Raw genomic sequence first — 19696 nt, forward strand, 5'->3', positions numbered from 1 at the left:
TTATTTAAAATGCTTACAAAATATTGAGATTGAACTATTTAGAAAATAGCATACAAAGAGGGTCGGTTGAAATTGACTTTTTTAGTTGGATTTAACCATTTAGGAAATATAGATTTAATCACATTAGATCCAATACAGCAAGACATTTGTGAATGATAATAGTGAGAAATAATGAGAAGAAGTAGTATGAACATAAACACTGATAAAGCAGTTTACTTATTTATGCAGTTTATTTTAATTGTATGGGATTAATAGTAAAACCTTTAGTATTTGTTTATCCTTACTAAAGTAATACCAGCATTTATTTCAATATCATAGAATGCACTGGCCATCCAGAGTTTGTTTTGACTTCCTAGCAACCTGAAAGTTAATAACACATAGATGGAAATAATTTTACATTCTTACATTCTTTGAGATACTCAAACAATATGATATAATCATTTCAAGATAGTATCTTGTTGATATATTTATTGTATATTATTCAGTCAGACAACCACAAGATGACAAGTTTTTTTATTTCCAAGTGATCAATCAATTCCTGCTTCTTGGATGTATTTATGTAGATCTCAAAATGCAGGCATGTACAAATGGGGAGGAGGGACGATCAGAAAGCAAGTGCTGTGGAACTTCCAATAATTGCTTTACAAATTTGCAAATAATAAGATTATGGATTCATGTGCACATACACCACATAATGCTAAAGAAGCAGCAAATTCTCATGGGTGCTCTGATTTTCAGTGATTTAAAGCCTATTTATATGTTGCATTGTGAAATAAATGCTACTTTCAATTAAAAAACTTAGTTGAATGTAGTATGAAAATTATGTCTTAAACCCTAAAGATTTACATGAATGCTTGCTTAAAGATATAACAATAGACAAGTGCTCAATATTGATTTCAATGTCAGAAAGATAATACAAGGCATGGTTACTTTCTGATATTAGCTTCAGGTCAATGCTGATTGTAAAACTAGACTTGCGCCTAAGATGGCAACTTAATGACTGGTTTGTACCAGCATGAAGCCCTGAACCATTCCAGCTCCAGGCTTCACTTAAGTATTGGTAGCAGTCTACAGCCACACCACAGGTCACAGGTTGGGGAGGTGAGGAAATTGCATGCAGTCAGTTGACAGGTCGAGTCTGGGAGAGGCGAGGTCAGGAATGGAACCTCAAGAATATCAGTAATGAGCCAGAGATTTTCACTTCTGCTTTTTCTGGATATACAAATATAAAATTTAAGAATGTCTGTGGCCATTCTTTTGAATGTCCAGTGTCAATTTCTTTAATTAATGCAGGACCATTTTATATCTTAAGAAGCCTTACACATACTTCAGGCAGGCAAGTACTTGACCTACCTGAAAAGCCCATCAAAAAGTCCTTTTGCAGAATGATGCCCACTAATTAAAATGCAATCAAAATTAGAAAACTAATTTATTATCAGAAAATATTCAACTCATAGCCATTACATTGGGACATATTGCAAAAATGCACTGTGTAATGAATTGATCTGTACGAATGGTATGCAAGACAAGTTTTTCACTGTACCTCGGTACAAGTGACAATAGTAAACCAATACCAATACCTATACCAAAAGTTTAGCTGTAAAATATTTTTCTCTTAATTAGACAAAGTAATTTTGCATATGAGATGAAAATCGAGTCCTTCTCAATAATTACTAGCCAATTATATTGTCATAATCTCCACTTCCAAATGCTGCAAAGAAATAAAGTGGTCTGACTTTCATGGTTGTGAACTTCAGAGAGTACCACCATCCTTTCCAGGTGCTCCATAGAATACCATTATCATACTTTGCAGTGTAGTTGCCATGGCGATAATATTTTCCATTAAGGTTCACTGAATGGCACCTTTGTTTTGTTTAAAAATGAAGAGATTTGTTTAAGAAAAGATTGTTCTCACAAAAATCACTTCCAATCACATTTAATTTTTATCAATATCTTTTCACATCAGAAACTAAACTGAGCTTTCACTTTCCTTTGAAAAGGTTTCCTTAAAATCTGTTATTTTCTGCTCTTTCTCAAAAGTATTCAAGGCTAATATGTATTAATCTGGAAATAATTTTTGTTTAGTTCTTGTGCAGGATTTTTTAAAAATGAATGTCTGTACAAAGAAGTGAGTAACATCAAGAATAAGAAAGCATGTGGACACTTTCTCACCATGAATTAAACACTTAGCAGGCAGTTTGAATATTAATTAAAGATCTATTATATCTCTCTCTATTCTGCTCAACAATGCACATTATGGACAACTTCAACTGCCTTTTCTGCAGACGCATCACATTTGCAACTAGAGTGATACTGGCCAAGATATTTTCTTTAGCATCCTTTGCTTCCAGCGAGAAAGAGTTTTCCCCACTTTCATTTAGGTTCAATGGAAGTCTTTGTCCCAAAATTTAACAAGTAGTTTGCCAGAGTGAAAAGATTCGAACTAAAGAAAATCAAGTGTAAACTTGCATAATCCTGTTTTAACACATTTCCAAATGGAATTTCTTAACTATTTCTAAAGAACTGTGCTGGAGAAGAAGTACAATAAATTTTCAATTAAAGTGTATGTCTGAATCATTATTGCAAGATAACAATGTTTCACCATTTGTTATCACCGCCAGTTCTTGATTTAGGCATGACCGTACTCTAACCTAACCACGCCTGTACATTGTTACCAATAGATTCACTGGACACAGGGTATTCAGAAAAGATGAGGGAAGGGAAAAACAGAGGTGGAGCGGTAGTTCTAAATAAGGAAGATATGATAGCGTTGGAGAGAAGAGATACCTTGGAGAGGTCAAGTTCATAATACATTTGATTAGAACTACAAGACAAAGAAGAGCTATCACATTGTCCACAAAGTGAGAGGGAGAGGAGCAAATCTGTACAGAAGTTATGGAAATATACAAGAACTGTAGAATGGTTATATTGTGGGATTTAAAATATCCCAGTACTGATTGGAAATAATGTTAGAGGGAAGGGAGGGCATTCTGAGGTATGTTCAGGAGAACTTCCTTGATCAGTAAGTCTACAAGCTAAGGAGGAACGAGACACTGCTGGACCTCCTTCTGGGAAATGAGATGAGCCAAGTGAAATAAGCATCAGCTGGGGAACTGGGAGAGCATAACCATTGGACCATTGGTTGGAATCTGGAATGCACTGCCAGAGGTATTATTACAACAGATTCAATTGTAGTATTCAACTGGATATGTATTTGAAAGGAGTGAAATTTCAGCGTTGTGGAGAGAGGGTAGGTGAATGGGATTAGTTGGACTGGACTTGCAGAGAGCTGGTATGGATGTGACCGGCCAAGTGGCCATCTTCCATGTTTAACCATTCTGTGTGCGATTCTGTGTGAACTGTGGATCAAATGGTTTCATTTAATAATGGAGAGAGGCAAGGAGATATCTAAAGGCATGGTAGTGTAGGGGAAGGCATGGTAGTGCAGCGGTTAGTGTAATGCTATTACAGCGCCAGTGACCCGGGTTCAATTCTGCCACGGTCTGCAAGGAGTTTGTACGTTCTCCCTGTGCCTGCGTGGGTTTTCTCTGGGTGTTCCGGTTTCCTCCCACGTTCCAAAGACATACGGGTTAGGAAGTTGCGGGCATGCTATGTTTGCGTCGGCAGCGTGGCGACACTTGCGGGCTGTCCCCAGCACATTCTCAGACTGTGTTGGTTGTTAACGTAAAAAGACGCATTTCACTGTGTGTTTTGATGCACAAGTGACTAATAAATAATAAATAAATATTATAAAGTAGAACTTCTTGATTGGAAGAGGCTAACTTAAATGAGAGCTGGCACGAAATGATGGGTTGAGTGGATGAATAACATAAAGCATGAGAAGAGATATGGTCAGGACAAAGTGGAGCCAAACATCAGCAGGCAAAAAAAACTAAGGAACAATGGGTGACTTTTAAGAAAGAGGCTGCTTTTCCCTTGTACTACATCAATGCACTGATGTGATGAATGATCTGTATGGATAGCATGCAAACTAAATTTTTCACAGTATCTCATTACATGTGATATTAATAAACAAATTTATCAATTGAAGTATTGGCTAGATACATTCCCACAAGGAAGCATGATTATTAAACCAACTGCAAAGTTCCCTGGATGACAACAGAGATGGAGAAGATGATAAAAGAAAAAAAATGATGGTGTGGGCTGAATATAGTAAACTGAGAGGGGAAATGAAGAGGAAATTAAGGCAAACAGACAAAGAGAAGAGAATGGCAGTTAACATAAAAGGGAATCCAAAAGTCTTATATAGGCGTGTAAATAGTAATGAGGAGTGGTGGGTTCAATAGGAATAAAGAAACTGAGCTTGGGACAGAAAAATGATAACTGGCAATAGACTCACCATTATTTTAATAGTAAATTGTGGCTAACTTCACAGCAACTGCTTTTTCTGAATGTGCATCGTATTGTAAGTAGAGTTAGACTGGCCTAGATGTTTTCTTTACCACTCCTTGCTCCCATTATAGTTTTCAACCAGATTTATTCTTTCTAGCAAATAACAAGTATTCATACATCTGTGTGAATCAATATGTAAGTAACTGATTCACTGTACCTGTTAAACCACCAACCACTTTTAACTTCTTGAGCACAACTCCCTTGCCAGTATCTGTCATTGTCCTGATCTGAAGTGCTGAATTGCATCCCATTGTGAGAAGATGACCATTGCTCCTCTGGGGCTAAACCACCAGACAATGCATCTCCTGCAGTCCCAGCATAGCTTCCAAATGTTAGTCTGTATTTATCCTAGTTTAATGTAACAAAAACATGTAAGAAGAAAAGCACTTCATGACACTTAATTGCCAAAACACGAGAAATAAACCAAAAGCCATCTTTCTTCACCTCTTCATCTGAAATGTTAAATTTTTCATATGTAGTATATCTTTTTTCTCCATTCCAGTCAGTGAGGTCGATCTTTATTATATACCTTCCTGCATGGAAATTAATACATGACTAAATGTCTACTGTAATGATTGTTAACAATTTATACTTTTCAATTGGCATTATATACTTTACATTGATTGTGGCATGATTAGCACTAGCTCAAAACAATAAGGTTGAAGCTACTCTTACCTGCAGCCAGAATTTGGTGTATGTTTTCATTTCCAAGCCAATATTCATCATTCTTCCCTTGAAATAATCCAAAGCCTGATTTATAGTCATCCCAGCCTCTGCAGTAAGTACAAGTTGCAAATCTAATACAATGAACTTCTGTTAAGTACAAAGCCTGTTTTCCTATGATTTCTTTGTTTATTATTAATTCATCGAACATACAGTAATTTGTTAATGCTGAGTATCTGGTTGATAATTATGACATTGGTGATATTATGATGCTTTGTGTAAAAAGCATCAGTTATCAAATCTTAATGTTATAATTGAGGGTTAATGGCTCATGAATTATAGAGACAGAAAATGCTGGAAACACTCAGCACGTTATGCAGCATCTGTGGAAAGAGAAATAAATGGAGCTTTTTAGATTGAATTAAATCAGAACTCTGTTTCTTTCTCCTCAGATCTTGTCTGACCTGCTGAGTGTTCAGTATTTTCTGTTTTTATTTCAGAGTTCTAGAATCTGCGGTTCTTTTGATTTTCATGAATTACAGATGCCTCACTTCACAATTGTTTTGATGAATTCTATCAGTTGTTCATAGAAATTTCTCCTCAATTGCTGGCTTAAACATGCAGTATAAAGTATCATATGCCCATTGTTCTGAACTTCCAAATATGGCTCCATCCAATTTAGGAAATAGAGAGAAAATGCAGCTTATATTATGAGCACATCATTTAGTGCGACTGTTGGAAGTTTAATTTCTACCCTGAATGTCAATCCAATGTAAAAGGGGAGATGCTATTTTTATTTTTTTTAAATAAGAAGAGAAGAATTACTTTTTGTTCTCTATCGTTAAACACGTGTGTATCAGCTACCAGCTGCACCCACCTCTGCACATTCAGTTCCATTGCTTTCTTGGACCAAATGTTGAGTGCTGAATACAACCACTGGCTGAATAACTCGTGTACTTAGCAGCATCAAATAACAATGAACTTCTCAGGTTTACTTGTTTAGTTAGTGGCATGTTGCTCTCCATGAATCACTGAGGAGGGTATGAGAACTAGTGGATTTTGAGTAACCCTGACAGTTACAAATGGAACCAAATTGTATTTAGCCATTTAAACAAGTGTGGGTCTGGGACTTTACACAAGCACTGTCAAATAGGAACTTGCTGTTAGATTGGGAATGCTGAATCTGAAGAAGTGGAGAAGTGTGGTCTTACTGAGTGTGCCCAGATCTCTGCCCAGGCACAGGATCTGAGACCACACTGATTTCGATGGGGATTAGGTAGGCCATTTTCCATTTATAAAATTATTTACATTTTTATGTTTATAATTATTCATAAGCACTTTTACATGTTTTTATTGAGCTACATTTTCAAAAAAAAGTTATTTTCTTTATCTTTAATAGTTTATTAGCTGACAAAGCTGAAGACAAGACTATGCCAGCTGTCAAAGCTTTCAGGACATTTGAGGCTGATGGTGGGGGCATTCTCAGAGTGTTACTGGGGGCCACAGTGATTGAATCCAGAAACCTCTGAGTGAGCTAGATTGTCGATCTGCATCTGGATCTGGTAAGTACAGTCAGTGATTGCAGGCAAGGAAACGACACCAACAAGACCTGACCTTTAATTTGTAGTTAGCTAGCAAACCTGTATTAAGATAAATGCCTGTGCTAAGTGCACAGTCTTGTGAAAATAGTATTCAGCAGTTGGATGTTTCCTCTGGTAAATTTATGCTTGTTGGTAAAATGGTAGAGATTTGGACGTGTATATTGTGGAGGTCTTTGTGAATCTCATTTTACCACACAATTCTGAGGAACATAGGGAGGGTGGCACATAAACCAAGAGGTTAATGCATACTGGATGAGCAAATCTCATAATTGTGCTTCAGACACCATCCAGAGTAAATCGAGAAACACTTTAAAGCAATAGACATGTGAGGCACGATCATCTTTTAAAAGATGCAACAAAAACACAGTCCTTTTGAAAACTAGGTGAGATCTGACAAAAGTTGAGAGATAAAAGGAAAAATTAGAAAATTAAAAGAATCACCTACAGGATCATTATAGTTTCATTTGACAACAACTCAGTTTATTTACCTATTAAAATTCACTTTGCCATTACTGCGACGTTGAATGACCGTCCATCCACCACCCTCTGACATATCACAGTATGCAAGTAATGGTTCAGCAACAGACTTTGGCTTAATTTTGTAATATCCGCTTGTGGTTTTGCCGCTGTTGTATACCTCAGAGCAATCTGCGCAAAGTAGAACTTACAGTTAGTACAATTAGTTGATGATGACGCAGAAATCGTTTATTTCAAGACATCTTTCAAAATAAAGTTTTCTTAAGGACATGTGGTGGCTGCTGCAATATATTATCCTAGTGAAGCAACAGGATGCAGGATTTCATCACATTTTCTGCAAGCTAGTTCATACTCATACTGTCAGAAATAAACTCAGGTTTAAGTTTAACACTGTACAGAAGTTATACACAAATTAAGCAAGAAAATTACAAAATTGTTTCTGTTCCATTATGAATCTCAACAGTTCTATTTAGTGAAGAGAATGTTAAGGTGGACATTTGAAAATTAGGAAATATTTGCAGACAATGCCCATGTTTGGAACCGCTCCCACTGTATCAGTGATGCCCATATTTTACTTTCATCCCTGATATAATACTTTCAGCAGTGGCTTTTTCTGTTCATGATCACCCAATTATCATGCTGACTTGGAAATATATTGCCGTTGCTTCATTGTCACAGGGTCAGACTTCCAGAACTCCGAATGTAACTGGTTCTTCAGCAGCCTAAGTAGCAGTGTTAAAAGAGTCCACAAGGAAAATCAGCATGGAAGTTTATTTTTTAGCTCAACATTTTTCTATAAGCTTGCCTTAATGTGGAGCCAGGAGGTTGAGGTGCAGTGTTTTAACACCCTTGTTATATTATAGGCTGTTGTTCGGACATGCTTGCTAACTCTTTGTACACCTCCCTTCCAACCCTGACTTACTTGTGAACTGACTCAGTAACTAAGCTGCTTGAAATTCAAAGCTGAACCGAGCTGCAATGTAGTGTCCAATTGGCCCTGCAGACCAGTGGATTTATTTCAGAGTTCAAACATCAAAGCGTAGGGCCTTTCTCATTGGGCTGGGAGTTCAGCAAGCCAATTACATTATTTATTGCTCATGACTGACTGCTGCTCAATGCAGGTTCCATTTCTCCTTCAATGATTCAACTATTTAAATAAAGAATTTAAAAATGAATTTAAATAGTCTCGTAACATCTATAGAGAAAGAAGCATTAACTCTATGTTTCAGGTCAGTAGCCCTGCATCAGCATCCAAATGTTAACTCTGATTCTTTCTCCACAGATGCTGCCTAACCCGCTGAGCATCCTCGCCATTTTCTGTTTGTATTTCATCTTTCCAGCATCTGCAGTTTTTTGCTTTTCAAATTGCAAATGGCTTTGTTGAACAAAAAGGTGCGCAGTCTGGTCACCAGGTTTAGAAAATCATTCAGCATGGGCACTTGTACCAGCTGTTTGAAGGAACTTTCTCACCATTCCCACACTTCCTCCCATAGCCTGGAAAAGATTTACTTTAAAGAATGTACATTCCCTTCAAAGTCCCTTTTGAAATTTATCACCTAATCTGCTCTCACCATCTTCCAGCCAATGGACATCAAAAATTTTGTCACTGATTGTTGCAATCAAAAGATTTAAAAGCACAAGTATAACTGATTGGTTATCAGTGGTGGACCTGCAAAAATGTTCTGTATCCTATCAAAGAATATCAGAAAAATCAGGAAGCGGTTGAACCTTCTGAACATTTCCCCTCCAACAGTTCTGGTTGCCAATGTCTAAGAGATTCATAACAAAGGGACGGAAATTTAAATTTAAATGGAAAAGAGGAAGGGTACTTTGCCTTTAATCCTGGCAGGAACATGCAAACTCTGCACTCTCAAAATTTCGCCTTTGAAGGCCTTCCACTTACTGAACACATCCTTGCCAGAAAACAACTTATCCTAATCCACTCTTCCTAAATCCTTTCTCATTTCCACAAAATTGGCCTTTCTCCAATTTAGAACCTCAACTCGAGGACCAGACCTATCCTTATCCATAATTAACTTGAAACTAAAGATATTATGGTCACTGGACCCAAAATGCTCACCTACACATACTTCTGTCACCTGACCTGTCTGGTTCCCTAATAGGAGATCAAGTATTGCATTCTCTCTTGTTGGTACCTCTATACATTGATTTAGAAAACTTTCCTGAACACATTTGACAAATTCCAAGCCATCCAGCCCTTTTACAGTGTGGGGGTCCCAGTCAATATGTGGAAAGTTAAAATCCCCTACTATTACAACTTTCTGTGCCTTACATCGGTCTGCTATCTCACTACAGATTTGTTCCTCCAATTCTCTCTGACTATTGGGCGGTCTATAATACAACCCTATTAGTGTGGCCACACCTTTCCTGTTCCTCAGCTCCACCCATATGGCCTCTGTAGACGAGCCCTCTGGGCTGTCCTGTCTCCGCACAGCTGTGATATTTTCCCTGACTAGTATTGCCACTCCTCCCCCTTCCATCCCTCCACCTCTATCATGTCTGAAACAACGGAACCCTGGAACATTAAGCTGCCAGTCCTGCCCCTCCTGCACCCAAGTCTCACTAATAGCAATGATGTCGTAACCCCACATGCCAATCCACACCCTAAGCTCCTCTGCCTTACCTACAATACCTCTTGCATTGAAGTAGTTGCACCTGAGAACATTTCTATCACGTACAAACCTTTGATTTCTGTCTATACCTGCAGTCCTCGCATGACCTTTTTCCTCCTCCACCTCACTATCTGCTCTAAAACTCTGGTTCCCCTCCCCCTGCAAATCTAGTTTAAACCCCCCGGAGCAGCACTAGCAAACCTACCCGCAAGTATGTTAGTCCCCCTCCAGCTCAGGTGCAAACCGTCCCGTCGGAACAGGTCCCACCTTCCCTGGAACAAACCCCAATTGTCCAGAAACATGAAGCCCTCCCTCCTGCACCATTTCCTTAGCCACGTATTTAGCTGCATGATCCTCCTATTTCGAGCCTCACTAGCACGTGGCACGGGTAGCAATCCTGAGATTGCAACCTTGGAGGTCCTGTCCTTCAACTTTGCACCTAATTCTCTAAACTCTCTTTGCAGGACCTCCTCCTCCTTCCTATCCATGTCATTGGTCCCTACGTGGACCACGGCATCTGGCTGCACGACATCTTGTGAAGCAAATGGAAATAGAGTGGGAATATAATATTTGGACTACTGCTAACAAATGGATAAGCCCTATTGTTAACTGGTTTGATGTCACTGATACATATTGACAAGTCGTGCATGTAAATGCACAGGGCCTTGGATTACCACACTGAGTTCTCACTGGTTGTAGATTTTCAGTGCCAACTGAAAGCTGGTGGTTAGGAGATTTGAGTTATGGTTCATGACTCTGTTACACATTTGTACATTCAGAAAATATATGACTTTTGCAAGACACTAATGAAACTTACAGGCTGAAAATTCAGATCTGTAGCATGCCTTTTAGCCAGTGTGGGTGCTGACTTGATCTCTCTGTGACATTTGCCTTGCATCCATATTTTTGTAGCGTGATTTACTCCAGCTGCCACAATGGTAAAGTGTTAGCACATGTGCTATTAGTGCCTTGCAGAATTATGCAGTGTAGGTAGGTGCTGTGCTGTTGTTGAGCTCAATGTTCCAGCTAACACCTTCTCTTAACCTCGCACAGCTGACTATGTGATCCGCAGCAGGAAGGAGTTTATGAGGGAGCATCTCTACGCTCAGATTGGTTGAATTTGACTTCTAATGAATCTGTAAATGTTTGGAGGTTTGCAAATGTCTTTAGGGAGTGGTGTGACAGCTGCAGAAAGAGTTCGTCCTGGCTTTGTGATCTCTGCATGAACTAATTACTTCCAGACAGAAGATTATGAGGAGGCATTACCCTGGGGATACAACACAAATGGGAGAGTGTGCATAGCATACCCAGATCAGGGAAGCTGCTGAAGAAGGGAGAAGGAGGACTCTTGGCAGGAGCCCAATTACACCAGGGGTATTCAAGCAGTAAACAAAGGTCCGAACTGATTGACTTGCTAATCTTCCTGAACAGTGGGTGAGTAAAAACATTTCTGGAGTATTTTCACATACCTTTTAGTATACTCCATGTGCTTTTCAGCTGATAAAAGTGCTAGTCATTGTTATAATGTAAGAAATGTAGTTGCCAATTGATAGGCAGAAAACTCCCACAAATAACAATGTGTTCATGACCAGGTAATCCATTAGTCATGCTGATTTAGGGATGAAGATTAACCAGAACACCAAGGATAATATGACACTTAGTTAATGCCATGGGAATTTAAATGAAGGAAGGGTCTCAGTTTAACATCCCAGCTGAAAGATGGTACCTCCAATAATGGAACCCTCCCTTGGGAGTGCAGTGTTGTGTCAGCCCAAATGTTTGTGCCAAAACTCTGGAGTGGGGCTTGAACCCAGAAGAAGAAGCAAGAGTGCTACTGCCAATAATACTTAGTGAAGATTCCAGTTTACCTAATGTCCAATAATCATTAACCTTAAATGAAAAAATGGCTGGCATTAAGGAAACAAGCCCTTTCATCTGTCGTAGCAAGCATATTTACTTTTAGATTTATACATTTACCATGGTGATATGTAAACAGATTTGGACTAATGGAATGTGACGTGGTTGCTTGTTCCTCCTTTCCTGTTTTAGTGTTTTCCTTTATCCAGTAGTTATTATGCTCCTTTATATATTTCAGCCGCCAAGTTCCAAGCAGGAACTGACTCTGCAAACGTCGTAACTGATGGCGGAGTTTGGAGACTTCAACCACGCACGTTTCACTTTCCTGTTAAAAAGAGTAATACAGTCTTGGAGAAAATTTTGGTAATAAGCTGATAGAACTTGTCATACATCCAGGGAGCAATATTTGCAGCTGTTCATTTGTGACATGATCTAAATGAAAGTTAGAGAAGGAAGTGTGAAGTTTACTTGGGTAAAGAGGAATGAAGAAGTTTGTGAGCTCTTGTACATCATTATGTTCGTATGTTGTTCACTTCTATTAAATCGTCTCTTACCCTTCCTTGCTCCAATACATCACTCATGGAACCTTTTAGTAAATCTTATTGTACCATCGCTAGGATGTTCTCATCTTTTCTAGGATGTGATTACCAATGTCACTAAGCCAGTATTTTATGGTTTAAATATAATTTCTCTTCTTTTGTAACCTATGCTTCTACTCATAATGCTTCAGAGCCCACACCCATTACTAACCATTCATCCAACATGTCCTCCTATTTTTAATGATCCATGCACATCTACACCAGGTCTCTCGGTCCCACCTATCACCTACCAGCGTCTGTCTCACCCATCCCTCTCACTTCTATATAGTGCCTATCTTCCCTCAGTCCTGATGCAGGATTTCGACCCGAAACATCGACCATCCCTTTGTCTCCACAGATGCTGCTTGATCGCTGAGTTTTTCCAGCAGTTTGTTTTTTGCTGCAGGCAACAGCACTGCCCGCTCCATCACTGTGCCACTCCTAACATGCCAATGGAAGATAGTTGGATTCCCTTTTACATCATCTGTCATGATCATGCTATCTCTTTGCTCATCTCATTCTCTTTTATACTTTCCCTCTCAGCTTACTATGTCCAGTTGGTTCTCACTACAGTCATTCACCTGACATGGGTCATACTCTTTCCTTTTCTCGTTACCTGCTTCTTCTCCTTTGTCAAATGGGGACGTATGCCTTTGGTGCCCTTATTTATCTCCCCAGGTGGAAATGTACCCTGTATCCTCTCAGTGATATCCCTGGATGGAGGGAAAAAGCAATCGAAGGATAGGTTTATCAGGTTAGATGATGCAGATTGTGAGGAGGCTCATGTGTAGCGTAAAGGCCAAATGGCTTTTTAAAAACATACTCATTCACAGGATATGGACATCGCAGGCAATGGTGGTATTTAATGTCCATCCCTAGTTGCCCATCATCTGAGGAGGCAGTTAAGAATCATCCACCTTGCTCAGTGTAGCATCACGTATGGGCCAAAATGGGCAATGATTTCCTTCCCTGTAGGGCGTTAGTGAACCAGATGGATTTTTACGACAATCTTTTAATTTCATGGTTAACATTACTTATATTAACTTTCTTTCCAGATTTATTTAGATGAATTAATTCCCCAGCTGTCATGTTGCAATTTTAACTCATGACTCTGGATCAATGGTCCAGAACTCCAGCTGCTAGTCCAGTAACTTAACTTAGACACTATTATATCCTGCTGTCAATTTCTATCTAGTGTCATATAATTCTGTTCAAATGTCAACAAAATAAACTAAGAAAATAAAACGGCAAACTAGCGAAGTACTAGCAGGACATTGAAATAGGGTCACCAGCCTCTAACCTGGAGGGAATAGACAGCCCAAGTTCAGTGGGGAGATTAAATCCTTGAAGGTGACCATCTAAGATTTTCTTTCTGTCTGCACTTAGATCCAGGATAGAAACCTGGGCCAAGTCTTTGAACCAACCAAGCATGGCCATGGCACCTGGTTGGGATTCTTGACTAGGCAAATAATATAGTTGAAGGTGAAGCCTCAAAAACAGCCAACAATTCCTCAGCCGTAGGAAGTTTAAAAAGACACTTGCGTCTAATGTTGCATGCAGGGGAAATCAATTCCCAATGAACCCACAGCAACCATCCCTCTGTAATCGTTGGCCCTCCACTTCCCCTGGAACACACTGCCATCCACATCCAAGCTGTCCGCTAGCCTTCAAGCAAACATATGAAGAGAACTCATCACAGTGTTCCTTGTCTACTAAAACTGCTGCAGGTTCAAGCTTTTCTTTTCAACTCCTTTCGGCAGCAACCATTACATTCCTACCCTTCCTACTCAAGATCTTTACCTAATATGGGGAGCACCTACAACACAAGATCATTGGGAACTACCACACAACATGGTTATTGCACTCCCCACCAGTCAAATACTTAAGGATATTATTGGGAAGAAAATGCCAGATGCAATTGCTACATGCAATAATCCTCCGTCACAAGATGTCTACCCTGCCAGCCTTCTAAAGATCCAAATCTTCCCAAAATACCAAAGACAGACCAATTACTACCTAACACACAAATCGGGGGCATGAAGGACTTCTCCACATCTGTCTGGATGAGTGCAGTTGTAATAGCAATCAAGAAACTTAGTAACATTCAGGACAAAGTATTCTACTTGTTTATCCGCCTTTCCACCACAAACCCCTCACTCTTTCAACCATCAGTGTAATATGGCTGCAGTGCGTATCACCTGTAGGATGGAGTAACTTGCCAAGGCTTCTTCAACAGAATCTCTAAGCCTTCACCTCCATCATTAAAGGGAAAAGGTAGTGAGTGCATGAAAACACCATCATTTCCCCTCCACGTTACTCTCCAGATGATATACCATTTAGATTTGGAAATACATCATTTTTATTTCTTTGCCGATGTGTCAAAATCCCAGGGCTCCTGACACAACAAAGCTGTAGATACACACACAAAATGCTGGAGGAACTCAGCAGGTCAGGCAGCATCTATGGAGGGAAATAAACCGTCAATGTTTTGGGTCGAGACTCTTCATCAGGACTGGTGACAGGTCTTGACACGAAACATCGATGGTTTATTTCCCTCCATAGATGCTGCCTGACCTGCTGAGTTCCTCCAGCATTTTGTGTGTGTTGCTCTAGATTCCAGCATTTGCAGAATCTCTTGTGACTCTGTGAACTGTAGATACATCTGTGGGTCTAATCTTTGGTCACCAATGCTAGTACAACAAGGCTTACCATCACAAGGGCAGCCAAGAACTAGCAATAAATGTTGGTCTTGCCTGCAATGTAGACATCCTGAGAACAATTTCATCTACAACTTAAAATCCCTTTCATGTGAAATCAGAGAATGCACATGTTTTTAAAAATCAATGTGCTGTAGTTGGACACACTTACCAAGGCTCTGTGACTTGCCAAACTTTGATCCAAGAAAAGTAGAAGGACTAGTAGCATCATGACATCCAATGTTGACCATCTAAAAAGAAATATATTTTAATCTTAAGAAGCATTTGAGTCACTAAAGGATCACAGAATGACCATGTCCTCCAACCTTCCTCTGAAGAGACAGTGTGTAGATTGTCAGTTTGCTGCCTGAGCATAAAACTAGTGCTGTCAGTCCCACCCCACAGGAGCTGCCAAATTCTCCTTTCCATTCAATGGAAGGAAAACCTGCCTCCATATTGGCAATGTTAGATTTATGCCCAGGTATCAGGCTGAAAATTTATACTGTTGAGAAGTGTTGGGGGAGAACTCAAATGTGTCTGGACATGAGAGTCATGGTTCAACCCCATATCCTGCCATAGGACCCGTGCTTTGCTGTACTTTATCTGAATATCATGAAAAACACTTGTCTTATGTACATCCTAAAGAGATGCTCCATAAATAGATTGAAAGTGGGCTGGGCTGGACAGGCAATGCAGAGGCTGTCAGTTCAAGTTCCAGCATAGCACATTTTCAGAATCAGGATCAGGTTTATTATCACTGACATATGTCATGAAATTTGTTGTTTTGTGGCGCAGTATAGTGCAAGACATAAAAATTACTATAAGTTATAAAAATAAATAAATAGCACAAAAGAGGAATAATGAGGTAGTGTTCATGGGTTCATGGAACGTTCAGACATCTGATGGTGAAGGGGCAGAAGCTGTTCCTAAAACACTGAGTGAGCATCTTCAGGCTCCTGTACCTCCTCCCCAATGGTAATAACGTCCAGAGGGCATGTTCCGGGTGGTTAGGTTCCTTAATGATGGATGCCACCTTCTTGAGGCACCGCCTCTTGAAGATATCCTTGATGGTGGGGAGGGTTGTGCCCGTGATGGAGCTGGCTGAGTCTACAACCCTTTGCAACCTCTTGCGATCCTGCACATTGGAGCCTCCACACCAGGCAGTGATGCAACCAGTCAGAATGCTCTCCACTATACATCTATAGAAATTTGCAAGTGTCTTCGGTGACATACCAAATCTCCTCAAACTCCTAATGAAGTAGAGCTGCTGGTGTGCCTTCCTCGTGATTGCATCAATGTGTTGGGCCTAAGATAGATCCTCGGAGATGTTGACGCCCAGGAGCTTGAAGCTGCTCACCCTTTCCACTATTGTCTGCTGAGTTTTGAAACTGAAGTCAATAAATCTGATACATTTAGATGCTAACTCCATAAAATTATCATGAAATTGATTGTAAAATCCACTGTAAAACCTGCTGTGTGTTTCACCTTTCATGATATCTTGGAATGAGAAACAAAGGACTGCAGATGCTGGAATCTAGATGAGAAACACGATGATGCTGGAGGAACTCAGCAGGATGCTGCCTGGCCTGCTGAGTTCCTCCAGCATCACCATGTTTGTTCATATCTTGGAAGGAGTTTAATCAGTGGGGTAGTGGGGAACAGTAGTTGTCGATGTCAATACTTCCACGTCTGTTCACATTTTACTAAAAACTTCACTTGAAGCAATAAAATTTTAAAACTTAGCACATAATTAATGGATTTATTTTGTTCTTCTCATTGCTGACCTAAAGGTTGTAGGGGAAAAGCTAAATGTATTTTAAACCCAGAAAATGTGCTTTTCTAAAATTCAGGTCTCCAAAAAGAGGGAGCAGTTTATATAATGATGCAACCTGTGCAGCAATATTTGGAGTACCTGGTTCAACTCGCTTCATGAATGTCACCAATTTGCATGCAGGCGTACCAAAGCATAAATCCAACAATGAGATAAATTGAAGGTAAAAATAATGTTACAGTGTAAGTAATAACCAAGTCCTTTCATGTTAGAAGTCCTGAAAAATGAAAGAACACCAAATTGTAGGAGCAAAATAATACAAGGTGCCTTATGTGTCATGTCACTCCTGAAGTTAAAAATGTGGTATCAGAACAATGCAGGAAATTCATTTTGGTTATTCAAAGTACTGTATCTAGTGAATGTAAGACTGAACTTCACATTTTGCTGTAGATGCATACCAGAGGCCTGAAATTTACAGGCAGTTACAACTATATTCTGTTAGATATGAGTAATACGATAAGAGAAATGTTGTACATCATTTTGATCAGTTTTTATCTGTGTGGAGAGAGACAAGACATTATTTGAGAATTGTAATTAACATCAACGATGTTATCCAAAAAATATTCCCTGGAATTGATAGAAAAAAAACAATTTTAGTTGTATTTATTGTATCATGTAACTATTAAGATAGTAAAGGCAAAGTGGATGTTATGTCCATGTTGATTTTCTTATCAAATGGCTGGCAAATAAACCAGAAATTCTTCCCTACCTTTTCCTCAGCTCTTAAGAAGTTAAATAATTCAATTAAAATCTTAACTTACTCGTTTGCTGAACTTTAGCACCAAGTGCTTGTTTTCCACTAGACCACATTTGGATCAGATACAAATTCCTTTTATCTTTTAAGTTTTGGGGAATTTTGAGCACTTTATTGAAATCTAAAAAAAATCCTTGCTTCGGTCTATCTTATTGCAAGAAGTATTTAGTTACAGAGCAGTAAGTATGCTGGCAGAATAGTAGTATTCTTCAAAAATTCCTTGAAGTTGCTTTAAGTGTAAACATCTATTGGCACCTACAAAGAAATCTGTTTTTAATTCCTCCCTAACGAATGCACTCTATAAAGGCAGCAAGCCATTCCAGCTGTTCAAACAATTAATGTTTTTTGCAGTTCAAACCTTACGTGATTTCTGTTATTGAGTATTTTTCATTTACCATTGCTTTTGCTTTTTATAAATGCAAAATAATATATAAATATATTAGATTTTAGTGATTTACTTGGAGAAACAGGGCATGGGAGGCTTGAAAAGGGTAATCATTTGGTTGTTAAAGGTACTTCAAATGCTAGTTACTTTTGACAGAAAAATTCTTTACAAGTATTTCACAAACTCTTTTCAGTTCACTGCCCAGTTTTTCAAAAGATAACAAGTCTTAACATGAGATTTAATTTCGTGTCTTATTTTGATATTTGCCTGATGATGTTTTGGCAGTAAGGAAATGATAATTCTACAATAATATAGTTTCACTAATTATGAAAGCTGACAGTTGAAGAACCTAACTTATCGAGTAATATTCTTCAGGAAAGGAAAGCTGTTGCCACAACCAGTTTGGTCATATGTATGATTCCTGTTTCAAATTAGGCAGAACTGGAGTTGTACCTAAAACAAAATTGGTAAGGATAAGAAGTATGCTGTCTTGCTCCTTATATTAATAAACTATTTTGAGCATCTGAACTGGCATCATATGAAATATAGTGATTTACATATTAAACACATTTTCCTGCGAGAAACATTTAACAAAAGAAAAGACAAAAAAAAACAAATCTTTTCAACATTAACCTAATTTGGTTAATTTTCAGAAGCGCATTGAGATGCCACTTTATTAGCAACCGATTTAAAAACAGGAGAGTGCCATATATTATATGATCAGAAATTTCTCCAGTACTTAACTTGAAAATGTATTGAATTTAAGTCAGTTTAATACAAAGAGCAATTTTTCCTTGAGTACATTATTTCTTAACTTACTGAAAATCATTCCTAATATACTGGATGTTCTTTAGGAAAATATTGCAAAACTGTGAAAGAGCATTGGAAAAGCATATATATATAAAAAATCAGTGTGCATTTCAATCACCTGGCACTATTTAACACTAAAATTGAATCAAAACAAGTTGTGTAGCATTAAAAAAAAGAACAAAACTCACCTAAATTGCATTAGATACTCGCGCGGTTCTGTCTGTACTTGAAGATTTGAGTGATTAAGAATGGTACCAAAGTTGTTGATATTACTGCAAGTAGCCAGATGGTTTAAATTAAAGTCCCCAGAGTGGGTTATTTCATCATATTCCTCTAATGGCGATCTTTCCCACATTATGCTTTAATGACAAAGCTCTCCCAATTTGCAGTATTTTGAAAAGTGAGGCATACTTTCATGCCTTGTGCATAAATCTATGTTTGCAGATCCACAGCTTCATTATACAAGTACACTTTAAACTGAGAAAGGTACATAAAAAACCTGGCTTGGCATTCATTCAGTCATTTGAAAGGAATGGGAAAAACAACACACTTTTTAAAATTTGCCATGTTATTAAAATTCATGTTAATACCGACGGTTTCCATAGTGGAAACAATTGCCTGGACTACTGTCCCTAAGGATCAATCTAGAATCAATTGAACCATAAACTTTTTGATTAGAGTCGGTACATACATGCAGTTTGTCAGGAGTTAAGAGTAAAAATGAATTGCGAGATTGTTCTTTATGGATGTATTTATACAACATTTGCATAGTGATAATGTCTAGGTCTGCAAATAAAATAGGAAAAATGTAACTGTATCAGTTTGTACATAAAAACAATCACAATTAGCTGCTAACAATTCTGTTGGTTAACATCTGGTGACAACAGGAATTTTGCTCTGAAACTAGGATCTGGAAACATCAACATTATAATTTCTGCCAGTTTGCTGTCTTCATTAGAACCTAGAGTTAATGCAAAGCATCACTGTAGCTATGAGCC

At 38.5% G+C, this 19696-nt stretch overlaps 1 protein-coding gene across 2 annotated transcripts; it reads right to left on the reverse strand.

The window, feature by feature from the left end:
- Window positions 1–229: 229 nt before the first annotated feature.
- Window positions 230–18913, reverse strand: fgl1b (fibrinogen like 1B). 2 transcript variants are annotated; one of them, XM_052026338.1, is made up of 8 exons: window positions 18887–18913; window positions 15091–15169; window positions 11765–11969; window positions 7166–7325; window positions 5089–5186; window positions 4858–4946; window positions 4571–4761; window positions 230–360 (listed from the first exon to the last, which is right to left on the reverse strand). In XM_052026338.1, the coding sequence occupies exons 1-8, from the start codon at window positions 18895–18897 to the stop codon at window positions 264–266; spliced, it is 930 nt and encodes a 309-aa protein (XP_051882298.1). In that variant the 5' UTR covers window positions 18898–18913; the 3' UTR covers window positions 230–263. The 2 variants fall into 2 exon arrangements, with proteins under 2 accessions (XP_051882298.1, XP_051882297.1); XM_052026337.1 differs by having other exon boundaries at window positions 234–1863.
- Window positions 18914–19696: the final 783 nt, after the last annotated feature.

The sequence above is a fragment of the Pristis pectinata genome, chromosome 11 (genome assembly GCF_009764475.1).
Source record: "Pristis pectinata isolate sPriPec2 chromosome 11, sPriPec2.1.pri, whole genome shotgun sequence".
In the NCBI taxonomy this organism is placed as follows: domain Eukaryota; kingdom Metazoa; phylum Chordata; class Chondrichthyes; order Rhinopristiformes; family Pristidae; genus Pristis; species Pristis pectinata.